This window comes from Drosophila montana, unplaced genomic scaffold, assembly GCF_035044405.1.
Source record: "Drosophila montana isolate Dmon_TW-CO22-7 unplaced genomic scaffold, ASM3504440v1 contig_2716_1, whole genome shotgun sequence".
Lineage (NCBI taxonomy): Eukaryota > Metazoa > Arthropoda > Insecta > Diptera > Drosophilidae > Drosophila > Drosophila montana.
In genome coordinates this window covers 226,026-239,272 of record NW_026997587.1, presented here as the reverse complement: position 1 = coordinate 239,272, position 13,247 = coordinate 226,026, and the positions used below count along the sequence as shown (strand labels likewise).

General features: G+C 44.6%; 4 protein-coding genes across 5 annotated transcripts; 2 read left to right on the top strand and 2 right to left on the bottom strand.

The window, feature by feature from the left end:
* Positions 1–991: 991 nt before the first annotated feature.
* LOC135429871 (uncharacterized) lies at positions 992–5,701 on the bottom strand. The gene is made up of 3 exons (XM_064684356.1): positions 5,049–5,701; positions 3,154–4,090; positions 992–2,876 (listed from the first exon to the last, which is right to left on the bottom strand). The coding sequence occupies exons 1-3, from the start codon at positions 5,134–5,136 to the stop codon at positions 2,285–2,287; spliced, it is 1,617 nt and encodes a 538-aa protein (XP_064540426.1). The 5' UTR covers positions 5,137–5,701; the 3' UTR covers positions 992–2,284.
* Positions 5,702–6,922: 1,221 nt separating this feature from the next.
* Positions 6,923–7,517, top strand: LOC135429812 (leptin receptor gene-related protein). Its single transcript, XM_064684284.1, has 2 exons — positions 6,923–7,178; positions 7,240–7,517. The coding sequence occupies exons 1-2, from the start codon at positions 6,957–6,959 to the stop codon at positions 7,354–7,356; spliced, it is 339 nt and encodes a 112-aa protein (XP_064540354.1). The 5' UTR covers positions 6,923–6,956; the 3' UTR covers positions 7,357–7,517.
* A 197-nt stretch (positions 7,518–7,714) lies between these two features.
* LOC135429869 (TBC1 domain family member 31) lies at positions 7,715–11,310 on the top strand. Its single transcript, XM_064684349.1, has 4 exons — positions 7,715–8,027; positions 8,085–8,198; positions 8,258–10,673; positions 10,736–11,310. The coding sequence occupies exons 1-4, from the start codon at positions 7,771–7,773 to the stop codon at positions 10,865–10,867; spliced, it is 2,919 nt and encodes a 972-aa protein (XP_064540419.1). The 5' UTR covers positions 7,715–7,770; the 3' UTR covers positions 10,868–11,310.
* On the bottom strand, positions 11,274–12,820 carry Atf-2 (Activating transcription factor-2). Of its 2 annotated transcripts, none has more exons than XM_064684357.1 (2): positions 11,706–12,820; positions 11,274–11,642 (listed from the first exon to the last, which is right to left on the bottom strand). In XM_064684357.1, the coding sequence occupies exons 1-2, from the start codon at positions 12,742–12,744 to the stop codon at positions 11,530–11,532; spliced, it is 1,152 nt and encodes a 383-aa protein (XP_064540427.1). In that variant the 5' UTR covers positions 12,745–12,820; the 3' UTR covers positions 11,274–11,529. The 2 variants fall into 2 exon arrangements, with proteins under 2 accessions (XP_064540427.1, XP_064540428.1); XM_064684358.1 differs by having other exon boundaries at positions 11,274–11,639; positions 11,706–12,819.
* Positions 12,821–13,247: the final 427 nt, after the last annotated feature.

Genomic DNA, 13,247 nt, shown 5'->3' with positions numbered 1-13,247 from the left:
CAATTACTGATTGGCTTCTGTCTGCAGTGTGACCAGCATGGCGAAAGCGCAGAAATAACTATGCGCTTAGTGTTGCCACCCTTACGTTTTAAGCAAGCTGGCAGCGTCATTTGAGCAAACTCAACTATGCAAGGTGTGGCAACAATACACAATGCCCGCCAAACGTGCATAAGTTTGAAATATTTACTATATACAAATAGTGAAATTAATATTAATGCATTCATTCGAATATCAATGTTTTTTTTTGGGTTAGTTTATTTTATTTTGTATGCATATTGTATAATTTGTGTTATTATGGTTATCATATAATACATAAATAAATTAAATTATATTCTTTATGCACAATATAGTTATGTATTTTTTGGGTTTCTTTCAAGATATCATACATATTTGTTTTCTGCCTTGACGTTCTTCGGAAAACACCATAAAATATATATTTCAAACTCAACATTTCGTTTGCAGTTTTTACGATTTCGTTTTTGTTTTATATTCATTCTTTTTCCGTTTTTGTAGCAAAGTACATTACCAATTGTTATTGTTGAAAACAATATAAAATAGTTTCATATAAGTATTTCAATGTGTTGATCCAACAACATGCTTAGCAGTTGGAGGTTTTTATCTTATTTTCATCTTTTCAATTGATTTTTTAATCATATTATTGTAGTTCTGTGTATATAAGTTGCATTTTTTTAAACTCGTGAGTTTTTCTGGCGTCTTCAATGTATTGTTCCGGCCGCAATTGTTTACGTTGTTTGTTTTTGTTTTTTGTTTTTTAATAAATATGTCTGTCTCATTTATATATATAACGCACAGACGTTTCGGTTTATGTTTATTTACAGCAATTGAGATGCAATTAAATGTTGCGCTAATATTTCGTTTGGGTTCTTGGGGAGGCATCTACTATTTCGCATCGTAAATTTTCCACTAATTAATAAATAAATTTCATTTGTTTGTCTTTCATTGATTTCGTTTTTGGTTTTCTCTTTTCCTCTTCTTTTTTTTTTTTTGTACAATAGACGCGTGTATTTTTGTGTGTTATCAGTCGTTTTTCATTTACTTTACATGAATGTGCTGGAAATTATTGTTAAGTTATACTTGTAAATAATTCATCTCATTCCGCTAAATCGCCTTTCCACAGATCCAATATGATAAGTACATTCATATACACATATTCATTTATCTGTATGTGTGTATCTGTGTGTGTGAGTGTATGCATGTATATGTGGGCTACCAGAATTGTTTTTCTAAATTGACACAGATAATTTAAGATCACAAAGCGTAGTACAATAAAAATGTTTTGAAAATCAATTTCGGGATTTTTCTAAGTTATTAATTTTCTTTTTAGGCTTGTATAATAAGTATGTTACAATAATTACACGCATAGGTTACATACATACATACATGCATGCATGTACGTTCATAATACATAATAATTATAATATGCCATATTATGCTTTAATTTGTTTTCTTTTTGGTTTTTCTTTGTTCCAATGCCAAATATGCAGACTTTAAAATAGTTTTCATCAATTGATTCTTGTTGCAGACACCAAAAAGTTGTTGTTGTTGTTAGTTTTGTTTTATATATTAATTACAATAAAATGTTAAATTACAATACAATATAAATAAGTACACATGTTGGATTGTATGTAAATATAATCAGTAGCATATTCAAAGGGGCAGAGGGGGAGAGGGGGATTATATGATAAATGTTTGCGCAACTTTGCTGTTTCTATTCAAAAGGGGGGCTTGTGTTATAAATGTTTGCGCAATTTTTGTGTTTCTGCTTTTGATTGACAGCGCACAGCAGGAAATCCCGCATAAGAGCTCGTCTCGCCTGCTCACAGCAGGTGGAGGATTGATTGCATGGGAGGGGGGAGGTTACATTGTATGCAGGTCTTAGATCATAGCAAATACGATTATGATACGATACGATTACATAATATGATAGGACTTACAGTTAACAGGGGGAAGATAAGAGAATTGTGCCATCAAGCAAGTTGACTCGTTTGTTGCACTCGAGTGCCTGCAGCAGCCGCGGAATTTAATTCCATGGACTTTCATTAGGAATACATCGTCTATACATGTCTCTGTCTGTATTGGTGTGCGTGTGCTTCTGTATCTGTGTGTGTGTGTGTGTGTGTGTGTCGAGTGCATCTGCTGGCCGACAAAATGGATTCAGTTCTACTTTACCAATTGCCTCAGCACCTGGGCATGCCAACAGAGATTGTGTGTGTGTGTGTGAGCGAGAGAGAGAGAGAGAGAAAAACGTTTCAGCTCCAACAATTTACTTCTTGTTCTTGCGCTTCTGCTTCTCCTCGGCGGCAGCGGCGGCTTTGGCAGCGGCCGTGGCCGCGGCATTCAACAGATTCATATTCGGCTTGACCGAGCCCTTCTTCTGCGTGGCCGGCTGCTGTGGTGTGGCCTGCGTAATGTTGTTATTGGTGGCGGTGGCGTTGGTGGCGACTGCGGTGGAGCCGGCGGCGGCGGTGGTGCTGGCGGCGGCGGTGGCATTGGCGGACTTGGTGGTGGCGGCTGCGGCGTTGGCGCCTGTGGCTGGCGTGGCCGGCGTCTCGTCGAGGAAGAGCGGATTCTTGACCTCCATTTCGCCAGTGGGCGCCAGGCCGGGACACTCATAGACGGTATAGTCGCCCTCCTCGTTGTCATCGTCGCTCTCCACATCGGACAGGCCGCAGCTGCCGTCGGTCGCCTGGCAATTCTCCATGGCAATAATCTGTTGCTTCTGGTGCTGATAGTGATACATTTGGGCGCTCTGCGCCAGCTTGCGATCGCACGACGGCGACACATCCTTATTCGGCCCGGTTATGCCATAAGCCGGATAATCAACATCTGCGGCGGCTTTGGTGCGATTGTGGAACCTGTCGAAAAAATAAAATTGTGGTGTTAAATAATGGAGGTGATCAAATAATGATATATTTTATTTCAAATGAGTTAAAGGTCTTTCAATGTCTCGAGCTCCCGTAGGGGTTTGAACCTTACCTAGCAGGAGACTGAACCAGCAACTTCTTTTTCTTTAATGTTTGTATTAGATACAAATTGATTTGGAATATTAAATATAACTAGTGAGTGCTACGCGTCGTATACGTAATATTTAAGTCTCACTCTCTCAAATAGTTTTATTGACTATAAACTTACCAGGTAACGCCTAGGGCCAGGAGGCCCACAGTTACTGCCGCACTGACGCCCGCTATGAGAGCGACAATATAGACGCCCATTTCGCTGTTCATGCCCAGTTGCTGGCGCAGCACAATGTGATCGTCGCCGGTGCTGGCCGCGTATGCCATTTGGGAGGATTTGCTTTGCTTCTGCAGCTTATCGATGAGCGCATTTATCTCGTTGGGCATCTCCTTGGAGAGGGGCAAGTTGAGGCCGGCCACAGCTGCAGCGGCCGCCGATTGGGGCTTGATGCGATGGAAGTTGGCGGTGGCCGTATCGAGCAGCTTGGGCGGCTCCACGGGCTTCGGTGCCGGCACAGCTGTGACCAGCTTGCTCGGAAGCTTGGAAGTGACCAGCTCGTTGACGGGTTCCGATGCCGGTGCCGGTGCATACTCCTCGTAATCTTCCAGAGCACCTGAGTCCAGCTCACCCGACGGATCGTTGGCGTTGTCAAAGAAGCGCTCATCGTTGGGGCCCACGGCGAAGGGTATACGTTGGCGTGTGTAGCCGGGATTATTCCGACTGTAGCCGCTGTTCGCCTCCAGACTATTGAAATTGGGCAGCGGCAGCTGCATCGGCAGCGGCGGCGGCGGACGCACAACATCGGGCACGGCATCCAGGGGACTGCCATAGGCGGCATCGCCCTCAACATTATCGTATTGATCGTACTGCTGATTGTTCAGATTGTTGTTGTCGTAATTGTTCTCCGTTTCGGCCATTAATTGGGCCTCCTGCTCCCGCTGGCGGATGCGTTCGAGTTCCAGCAGCTGCCGCTGATGCTTCTGCAGCTTCAGCTTGATCAGCTCCAGCTGCTGCTCGAACTGCTGCTGCAGTCGACGGCGAGCATGATCCTCCATGAGCTGCTCATATTGCTGCGGCTCCATGGGCGCCGGCTGTATGGGACGACGACGCAGACCTGTGCCAAAGGTGGACAAAGACAAAAGGAATGCAATTGATTAATTGAACGCAGCTCTCTCCCTCTCTCTCTCTCTCTCTCTCTCTTGGGCGTGGACAGCACTCATTATGCTAATGCCAAAGCTAATGCTAATGATGTCCGTCATGGGCGGCGGACATTGCGTGCCAGTTGCCGTTCAAAAATAAAAGCGACCAAAATAGAAAGCGACAACAACAACAAAGAAAGGAAAAAAGGTAAAGGTACTTATAACCCGCCCGAAAAAAGAAAGAAAAAAAAACAACAAATATACCACCGGAATAGACAAACAAAAGTCAATTTAATTGCCAATGCCTTAAAATAGACCAATTACTACACGCGCCAACATACACACACACACACGCAGGCACGCAAACACATAGATACAGGCTGTGACGTGCTTGGAAAAACTTTATTACATTTCTGCTGCTGCCCTGAAAAGTAGGCAATAGAAAAAGTACGCTGAGCAGCGACTGCAACGAACTCGAACTCGAACTCAAGCGGGCAGAGCCGAGGGTAAAGAGGGTATATAATGTGGATGGGCTGGGTTGGCACTAACTACACCCATACACACACACACACACACACACACACTCGTACATACGTGCACAACCAACGTCAACTGCGGGCGCTGCAGGTTTGTAGTTCTTGCAAGTGTGCGTGTGTATGTGTGTGCTTGCGTGGGTGTTTTGGTTTGATTCGTGAATATTTGATGCTCAACACACACACACACACGCATACACGCATACACACTTAGATACACATGCATATCTAGTACACAGTTATACACAAAACGAAGTGGCAAGCGGCTGCTTTCGCCTTCCAACGCCATTCACGACGCAAAAGTTAAAATGATATGCACACACACACATACATACATACTGACATTAGTTCTAAGTGTGGTAAATGTGGGTTGGTTTGTGCTATTTTTAGGCATATATACCTGGGTAAACGGACACTTCGCAGTGACCCAATATGCTGCACATGAGTAGTGCAATCAGTGCGCAGGTTATTTCCATTCGCCTGCCCATATTTCTCCAGCTTAAAATTGCTTGCACTTTCTTTTATTTATTGTATTTTTATAAAAAAGTTTATCGCTTTAATTGCCGTCTCTTTTTTTATGTTTCAATATGCAACTTTCAATTAAACACTTGGCACCTGGCTAGGAATTTGGTTACCATATGGCCGGTTAATATGGACCGTACATGCTGCTGTTGCCCTTTCACAGACTACAGAGTTTATTGATTTTCACACCAACACCAACACCAATGCGCGCACACACACACGCGCACACACACAGCAAGCGGGCAGCTGGTGGTTGTAATTGGCTCGCAAAATTCGCGTGGGCGTGCAATATTTTTCGCAATTTCCGTTAGCCAACGACAATTTTTGCCGTTCAACGCTTTTGATTTGAATACTCTTCAGGTTTCCACACCTGCACCGGCTGCCACAAATGTCAAATGTTGCACTTTTCTTTCAGATTGCAGCCAAACAGTGAGTGAAACTTGTGAGGCTGCTGCCTTTGAAAGCTGGACGTCGTTTGACTTTTGTGTTCTTGAATCGTCGACGTATACCGTTATACTGAATGAGCCTGGCGTCGACAGCAGCAGCACCAGCGTCGGCAGCAGCAGCGTCGGCAGCAACAACAGCAAAAGCAGCAATGGTAGCTGTGACGCAAATGTTATGTCCGCCCCCGCGCTGTTAAATGTTGCGGGCAGCTTTTGTGCTGGCCAACAACAAAGCGCAGCGAAGCCAGCTCAGAGCATGCGTCCTATTATCCACAAAAAGCTCGACACGTTCGCCAGCGAGTCTGTGTGTGCTTGTGTGTGTGCGCGCTGGGATTCTTTGAATAAACATTCATGCATTCATGAAAAAGCCGAAGCCAGATTCGACTTCTGGGCAGCTAGCAGGTGGCCGCTACGTAGTTACTTGCACACACACACACACACACAAGCATACACACGCGCACGCACACACGCGCACACTAGCGCATACACACTTGATGTTTGACATGTAGTCTTGTGCCTTCGTCGCCACCCCCCCCCCCCCCCCTCCCTGCAACTTTTGGTGGGCACGCGCTGAACCATTTTCGTTTGGGATAGGGCACTTTATTTTTATCAATGAATTTTCCACCGGAAAGCTTTCTATTCACAGGAATGTATAACTGCTGCGTACTTTTGATTCTGCCTATAATATAGGAAGTTGTCTATGATCCCATCTAGTTTTATCATGTTTGTAAGACTACAAATTTTAAATATTAAAAGGCTGATAACTTGCTATAACATATCAAATATCGTTTATATTCGAATATTGATAGTTGATTTTCGACTTCGATGCCTGATCTGTCAATTTAACTAAATAAAATAAATTAAACATTTCTGCACTTTCCGAAATTTTAAAAGTTTATGAGCTTATAAATCTGAGAGAACACCCCGCTTATTTCACCATCTACAAAAAAGCGCTTGATACCAAAAAAAAGTACTAAAAATGACTGAACCTTAAAAATACTGCTCTTGGTACACTTTTGTTATCGATACTCAATCGTTGTTGTTTGTGAATCATTTTTTTAGGCAAGCCACAAAGAAAAACTATAAACAAATAAAATGGCAGCAATGAAAGGTAAATATACGCAATTAATGCAATTGGAGATTTACTTATCTATCTATTTATTTACATGGCAAACTCGATGCTAACGTGCCTCTGTCTGGTTGCCACCGACAACAACAACAACAAAACTACCAACACCTGCAGCGTAAGTCGCCCACCCACTTTATGTGCGTTTTTGTACCTATTGACAACTCTCCCACTTCTTTTCAGTTTGGTTATATGCGCATTTCTCACGTGCCTGGGAATGACATTCCTAATCTTGGCCTGCGCCGTGCCCACACCCAAGATCTTCTATCCGTTCTTCGTGCTGCTCTTCTACGTGCTATCAGTGCTGCCCGTCTTCATATCAAAACGGACTACTCCCGGCAACGAAACCAATCCGAAAACAGAATTTGCGCTCTTCCTTACGGCCGGCATGGTGCTCAGTGCCTTTGCACTGCCCATTGTTCTGGCCCATTCGGCTGTCGTAAGTTGCAACAAAGTTATTATAATTGAATTGAAACTCAAGCTTTGATTTTTATTAACAGATCGGCTGGACCGCATGCTCGCTGACGCTGATAGGCAATGTTATTAACTACTCGACCATGTTCGGCTACGCCATGCGTGATGATGGCTTCGATGCGCCATATGGAGGCATGTTTTAAGTGGGAGTCAGTTTAGTTTTAAGCACCCGTCGACGATTTTTGGATGTAGCAATTTGGAAGCAGTTAGCTCCATCATAGACGACAGTCAATCTCACATTAATAAATATATTCACAAAACAATTAATTGGAATAACAATATACATAATAGTTAATAACCGTAAGCAGACGATCATTTTTCTTCATTCAGTTGAGGATTAAAAAAAGTTCGCAGATTAAATTAGTTAACTCAGCCCTTTGCTAAAGAAATAACATATTAAACAAAAATTGATTTGAAATGCAGTCGAGCTTGTTCTGCAGATGTCGTGAACTGTCGAAACTATCGATATCGATATTGATATCGATAACTATTGGTTCAGCTGCAGCAGTTCGCTCGTGAGCCAAGCAATGCCAATTGTTTTTTGAAAGTTGGTAGAAATGGAAAATCCTACTAAAAATAATTCACCCCATGAGGGCCCTTCACAGCCCTCATCAAATAAAGATAATGGGGAAGAGGATGAAGAGCAGGAATACGATGAGCAGGAGGAATGGGATCTGGAAACGGAAAGAAGCACTTCGTGGGGCGGCTTTAGTAAATACGAAGAAGATTTCTTCGAGCCACTCCCACCCGTTGTTCGCACTGCAGATGTGCCCATGCACAAATATCCTTTCAAGCTGAAGCACACCGAATCTGGGTAAATACTAATCGAGTTATACGAGAAAGAGTATCTCCAGTTGTTTTTCTCTCTCAGAAACATACTCACCGTGCATCATACGATCAAATCTGTGGAGCGGGATCTAAGGATTCGCATTGCCGCCTGCTGCTTTAATGAGATGAGCAACAAACTGGTGGTCATTGATAGACGGTAAGATTAGGCGCATATTTTTGCACGCAAAAGTTGAATCTTTGCCTCTTCCTCCACAGCGGCAACATCTACGTCTTTGACTTTGTCTGCAAACGCTATTGGCGTCTGAGCTTCAGCTTGCCCCAGGCGACATTGGTGCTGGCCTCGCCACTTCAGCGCAGCGAATATATCGTGGGCAACGATCTGGGCCATGTCCTCACCATAGATGTCGATAAGTCTACTGTGCGCCGGCGCAATGAAGTCGGCAATGCGGCCATTGATGAAATCTCTTGGGGCAATCGGCTGAAAAGTTCCAGTGCACCCAATACAGTAATGCGCTTCGGCACATCGGCTGTGCTGCTAAATTTGAGAACCCTTCAGGTGTCACATCAGCTGGAGTTTGATCAGTCGCGTTTCACGCTCAAGTTTGCCGGCTATTTGCCCAGCTCGGATCAATTCTTCACCTGCTTCACCAATGACTCCATCCATTTGTGGTCCACTCACACCCTTCAAACTGTACACATTGCACAGCCCATTAGGGCACGCGATCGCAAGCTGCGCCTGTTGCGCAGTGATAAGTCGATTCCGGAGATTGTTTTGCGTGGCGCAGACGATGAGGAAAGCGACTTGGAGGATGATCTAGCATTTGTTTGCGAGGATCAGCATTTTGCCGATGGCAAGCTGCTCAACTACAGCTTTTCACCCAATGGCAACAAGCTGTGCCTGAGCACATTGGATGGTTACCTGTTGCTGCTCAGCACTGCATCCCTCGAGATCGACAAGTTGTTTAAACTACGCGATTTCATCTTGAAGCAAATGGTCTTGCTGCCGCAGCCCAAGGAGCGCATACTCTTTGCCATCACAGCACGCGGCATGGCTATAATGCTGGACCTGGAGCACACAGATCACAAGATGATCGTACAGCGCTCCAATGCTGTCAACGTGAGCGTTAGCCGCGATGGCAAGCTGCTCAGTGTGCTAACCAAGTGTGGCGAGGTGAATGTGTGGTCTACTTGCCGGCTGTTTAATGCACTGCAGGCACAGACACACTGCATTTCAGAGCTACGTGCGGCTCTGAAGCAGCCGAAGCTGCCTGGCGCCGTAGGCTGCTCCATGAACCGTGAACTGCGTCAGCTGCTGAAGCGCGAACGTTTGGAGGCCATGCTGTGCGAGTATGGTTGTTATCCGGAAAAGTATAGATTTATTATATGGAGCACGCTGCTGGAACTGCCCTCCAATGGTGTCCAGTTCCAGTCACTGCTCAAGCTTGGCCAGCCGTCAGTTGTAAAGCAGCGCGCACGCTGCCTACATATGAGGAGCGATGCCCAAAGGCGGGCCGTAGTTAAGGTTTGGAGCTGCTTGGCGCGCTGGTGCAAGGTTTTTGGCTACACGGATTTTATGCCAGATCTGATCTTTCCCTTTGTCAAGCAAATGACCAAGAACGGCTTGGTGGTCTTTGAGCTGCTCGTGACGCTGCTGCTCAACCATTTGGAGCTCTGCTTTGAATTCCATCCGCTGCCGCCCGGCAATTATCTGGCCATGTGCGAGAATCTGCTGCAGGTCCATGATGAGCAGCTGAGCAAGTTCTATCAAGCAATGGATGTGAAGCCAAAAGACTATGCGTGGTCCATGCTAACCAATGGCTTTGCCGAGGTGCTAGAGGAGCAGCAATGGCTGGTCCTGTGGGACAATATCATCTCGGAGCCTCCATACTTCATTATATTCGTTATTGTGGCCTACAATTTGATGCAACGGGAGATCATTATGCGCCTGCCGGAGAAGTCAGCTGTGCTTTGGTTCTTTCACGAACAGAATCCCATTGATGTGGCCAAGTTAGTGTTGCGAGCCCGGAAGCTAATGAGCAAATGTCCAGCCAATGTGCACCCGAAACGCTTTATGCCACCCTTTGCGCCTATACCCAAGGGCGTGTATCCCAAGTTTCTCAAATATCCCACCGAGTGGATTGAGCAACAAGAGGAACAAACTATCGAGCTGGTCAAGCAACACCAGGAGATTGATGCGCGTACACGTAACTTGGAATTGGAGGAGCTCAAAATGATGGACCGTCTGGAGAACGGTCTCAAGCAGGAGGAGCACACGCGCCGGCTTAAGGAAATGGAGAAGCTCTACCAGGACACCATACAGCGCGAAGAGGAGCGCATTGCCTGCCACCGCAAAATGCTGCTCACGTATCAGCTGGAGGTGCGGCAGCGCAAGAGTGAGGTCATGAGCAAGCTGCAGGAGTCGGAGCAGCGACGCAAGATATTGGAAATGGAAAAGGACATCGATGAGCTGATGCATAGCGTAGAGCGCGAGCGACGTCGTCAGAATCAGGAAATGCTATTTGCCGAGGATGAGATACGCAACCAGGAAATGCAGCTGCTCGAGCAGCATTATTGCATGAATGTACCAGATGCTCCTCTTGCTCAGAAATACTGCGATAACATACAAAAAATGCGCCAGGAAAGGGATAAGTTACAGCAACATCTGCGGCAGGTAAGCGAAATATCAGTGTAAATAGATGTATACTAATTAGGGTTTCTCTTGCTTCCTGGCAGATGAACATGGAGCAACTGCATCCGACAGAAACGGCTGTACAAATGCAGCCACATCTTTCAGAAATTGAACGCTCAATTCTGGAAATACAACGCGAATTCACAGATCTCGTAGCCAGTGACAGAAGTAAGTAACAGGGGGCTATATACTTATATTAAATTGTTTAGCTAAGGTAACAAATATGATTACTTATGCTCACTTTGTGTCTTTTAACAATTGTTTATACACATTTATAAACATTTTCGTAGCCTAGCCAGGCACTTAATTGTTTAGAAAGGGCTTTTTTAGAGGCATAAACCAATTAGTAAATACAATTAATTATACATCAAAATTGTGCATTATTAAACAAATAAACCTAATTTAGATTTTTTAAATATATATGTTTAAATATATATGACATTTATGTCAAATCAATGAGCGTGTTGAGCTAAATTGTAAAAATGTGAACTTAATGTTCACAATTAAATTTCGACTGATTATAATTACGAGCATTTTGTGCTCCAAGTGACGCATAAATAATATTAATAAAAACAAAAAAAATATTTAAAAATATGTAATAAAATGTTCAGAATATGAACATTTTATGCATAGAATTTAGTGGCACATATCTAACTAGATTTTTGTTGTATTAAAACTACATTTTAAATAACACATAGCTATTAAAATATGCGCTAGCTTGGGGATTCGAACCAGCATCCTCCCTGTACATATTTACAAAGTCTCCTAAAACTAGTTTCTATAGATATTTAAAAACTTATCCACATATTCTGTTATTTACATCCTATGCTAAGGCTAATTACTTTTGATCTAGCATCAGATTTGATGTGGACGAAGGCACTATCATCTTAGGCACATTTATAACCAGGTGTATGCTCGACGGGGGTATTTGTATCTGATTGCCCGCGACTGCTAGAGAAGAGAGAATGATGTTAAATATTAGGCTGCACTTGATCTGTGTTAGGATTCTCCTACCACTCGCATTGTTGTTGTTGTGCTGCTGTTGGAGCTCCCGCTCCAGGGTCTTAATGCGCTCACGCAGCTTGCGTATCTCTTGCTGTAGCTGTGCATTGTGATCCTTAATCTCCTTGTGCTCATTGCGCATCTTGTGGCGATAACGGCTGGCCGCTGCACGGCGTCGTTCCATGCAATCCTCGTTGCGCTTAACCGCCGCCTTTGCCTTGGGCGCTGGCGCCGAAAAGCTGCTGTTGCGCTGCTTTCGGTTGTTGTTGCTATTATTGAGTATAGCCTTGAGGCGTTCCTTGATCGGCAGCTGTGATGTGGGCGTAAGACTAGCGCTGCTCGGCTCATGAACGGGCTGTGTGCTGTGCACCACAATCCCCGTTGACACCTTGTTATTGCCCGCTACGCTGGGCTTGGGCAATATAAAAGGACGCACAGTCTGTTTGCTGACGCTGGCAGGTACAGCGTTAATAGGTAATGCTTGCGCTGGCAGCACCCAGGTGATGACTGGCGGCTGTATTAGCTGCAGCGGCGGCGGGTTATCTACCGTTGCGGGCACGGGCACGGGTGTCGGAGCTTGCAGCAGTTCCTCTACATGGGTCACGGGCACATCCAATGGACTGCTGTTTTGGCTAGCCACCGGAGCTGCTGTTGCCGCCTCTAGAGGATACACCTGCGGTGTGTGCAGCGAGTCGCCATCTGTCGCTGGCGCTTCCGCACAGGTTGGTGTTGCTGGCAGGGCTTTGCCTGCAACGGCATTTTGTTCGGCGGCCCGTTGGAATCCTATATCAAAGGGATTCACATGCTGCAGATCATCGAATAGTCCCACTTCCTCACAGTTTTTAATAAGCCGCGTCGGCGTTGGAGTTTGGTCAGTGGCAAACAGTTGCTCAGCCTTCTGGCCCAAGGACAGGTCGAGAGTCATAGCCATATCGTGTTTGGCCTGACACTGGCCATAATTATCAAAATTGGCATTTCCGTCGCCGGTTTTCGTTTCGAACTCAGCAAACGAGACGTCTGTCATGTCCGCAATATTTGCGTCCGTTTCCATTGTGGGACGAATTCATTTACCAACAATTAACGAAAACAATAACAAAAGTTCTGGCAGTGTTGCCACCGCAAAACTATCGACCATAGAATTGTGGAGTCGAGTCGATAAACGATAAATTGCTTGTGAGCGCGAAAAGCAGCTTATCTGTGTTTTCAAACACTGGCAAATCAAACTAAATACGTTACAAACCAAAAAGCGTGTGGTTAAATGCCAAGCGTTTGTTTTTTTAAATATAAAACTTAAAAGTTGCGTAACATTAAAATGTCATGAATGTGGAATATCTGTTATCAATTCCCACGTTGCATTAATCTTTATGCACAGCTCCCACAATTTTATTTAAGCTCAAATCTTTTATTTTGACCCAAAAACTTTGACATTCAGCACTTCCGACATATGTCTGCGTATCGCCTGTCTGGCATCTGAGCCGTTCGGCGCGCAATTCGAACCTTTTCACAGCACGTAGACGCAATCATACAAAAAACATGGAGGGAAGAAAAAACGAA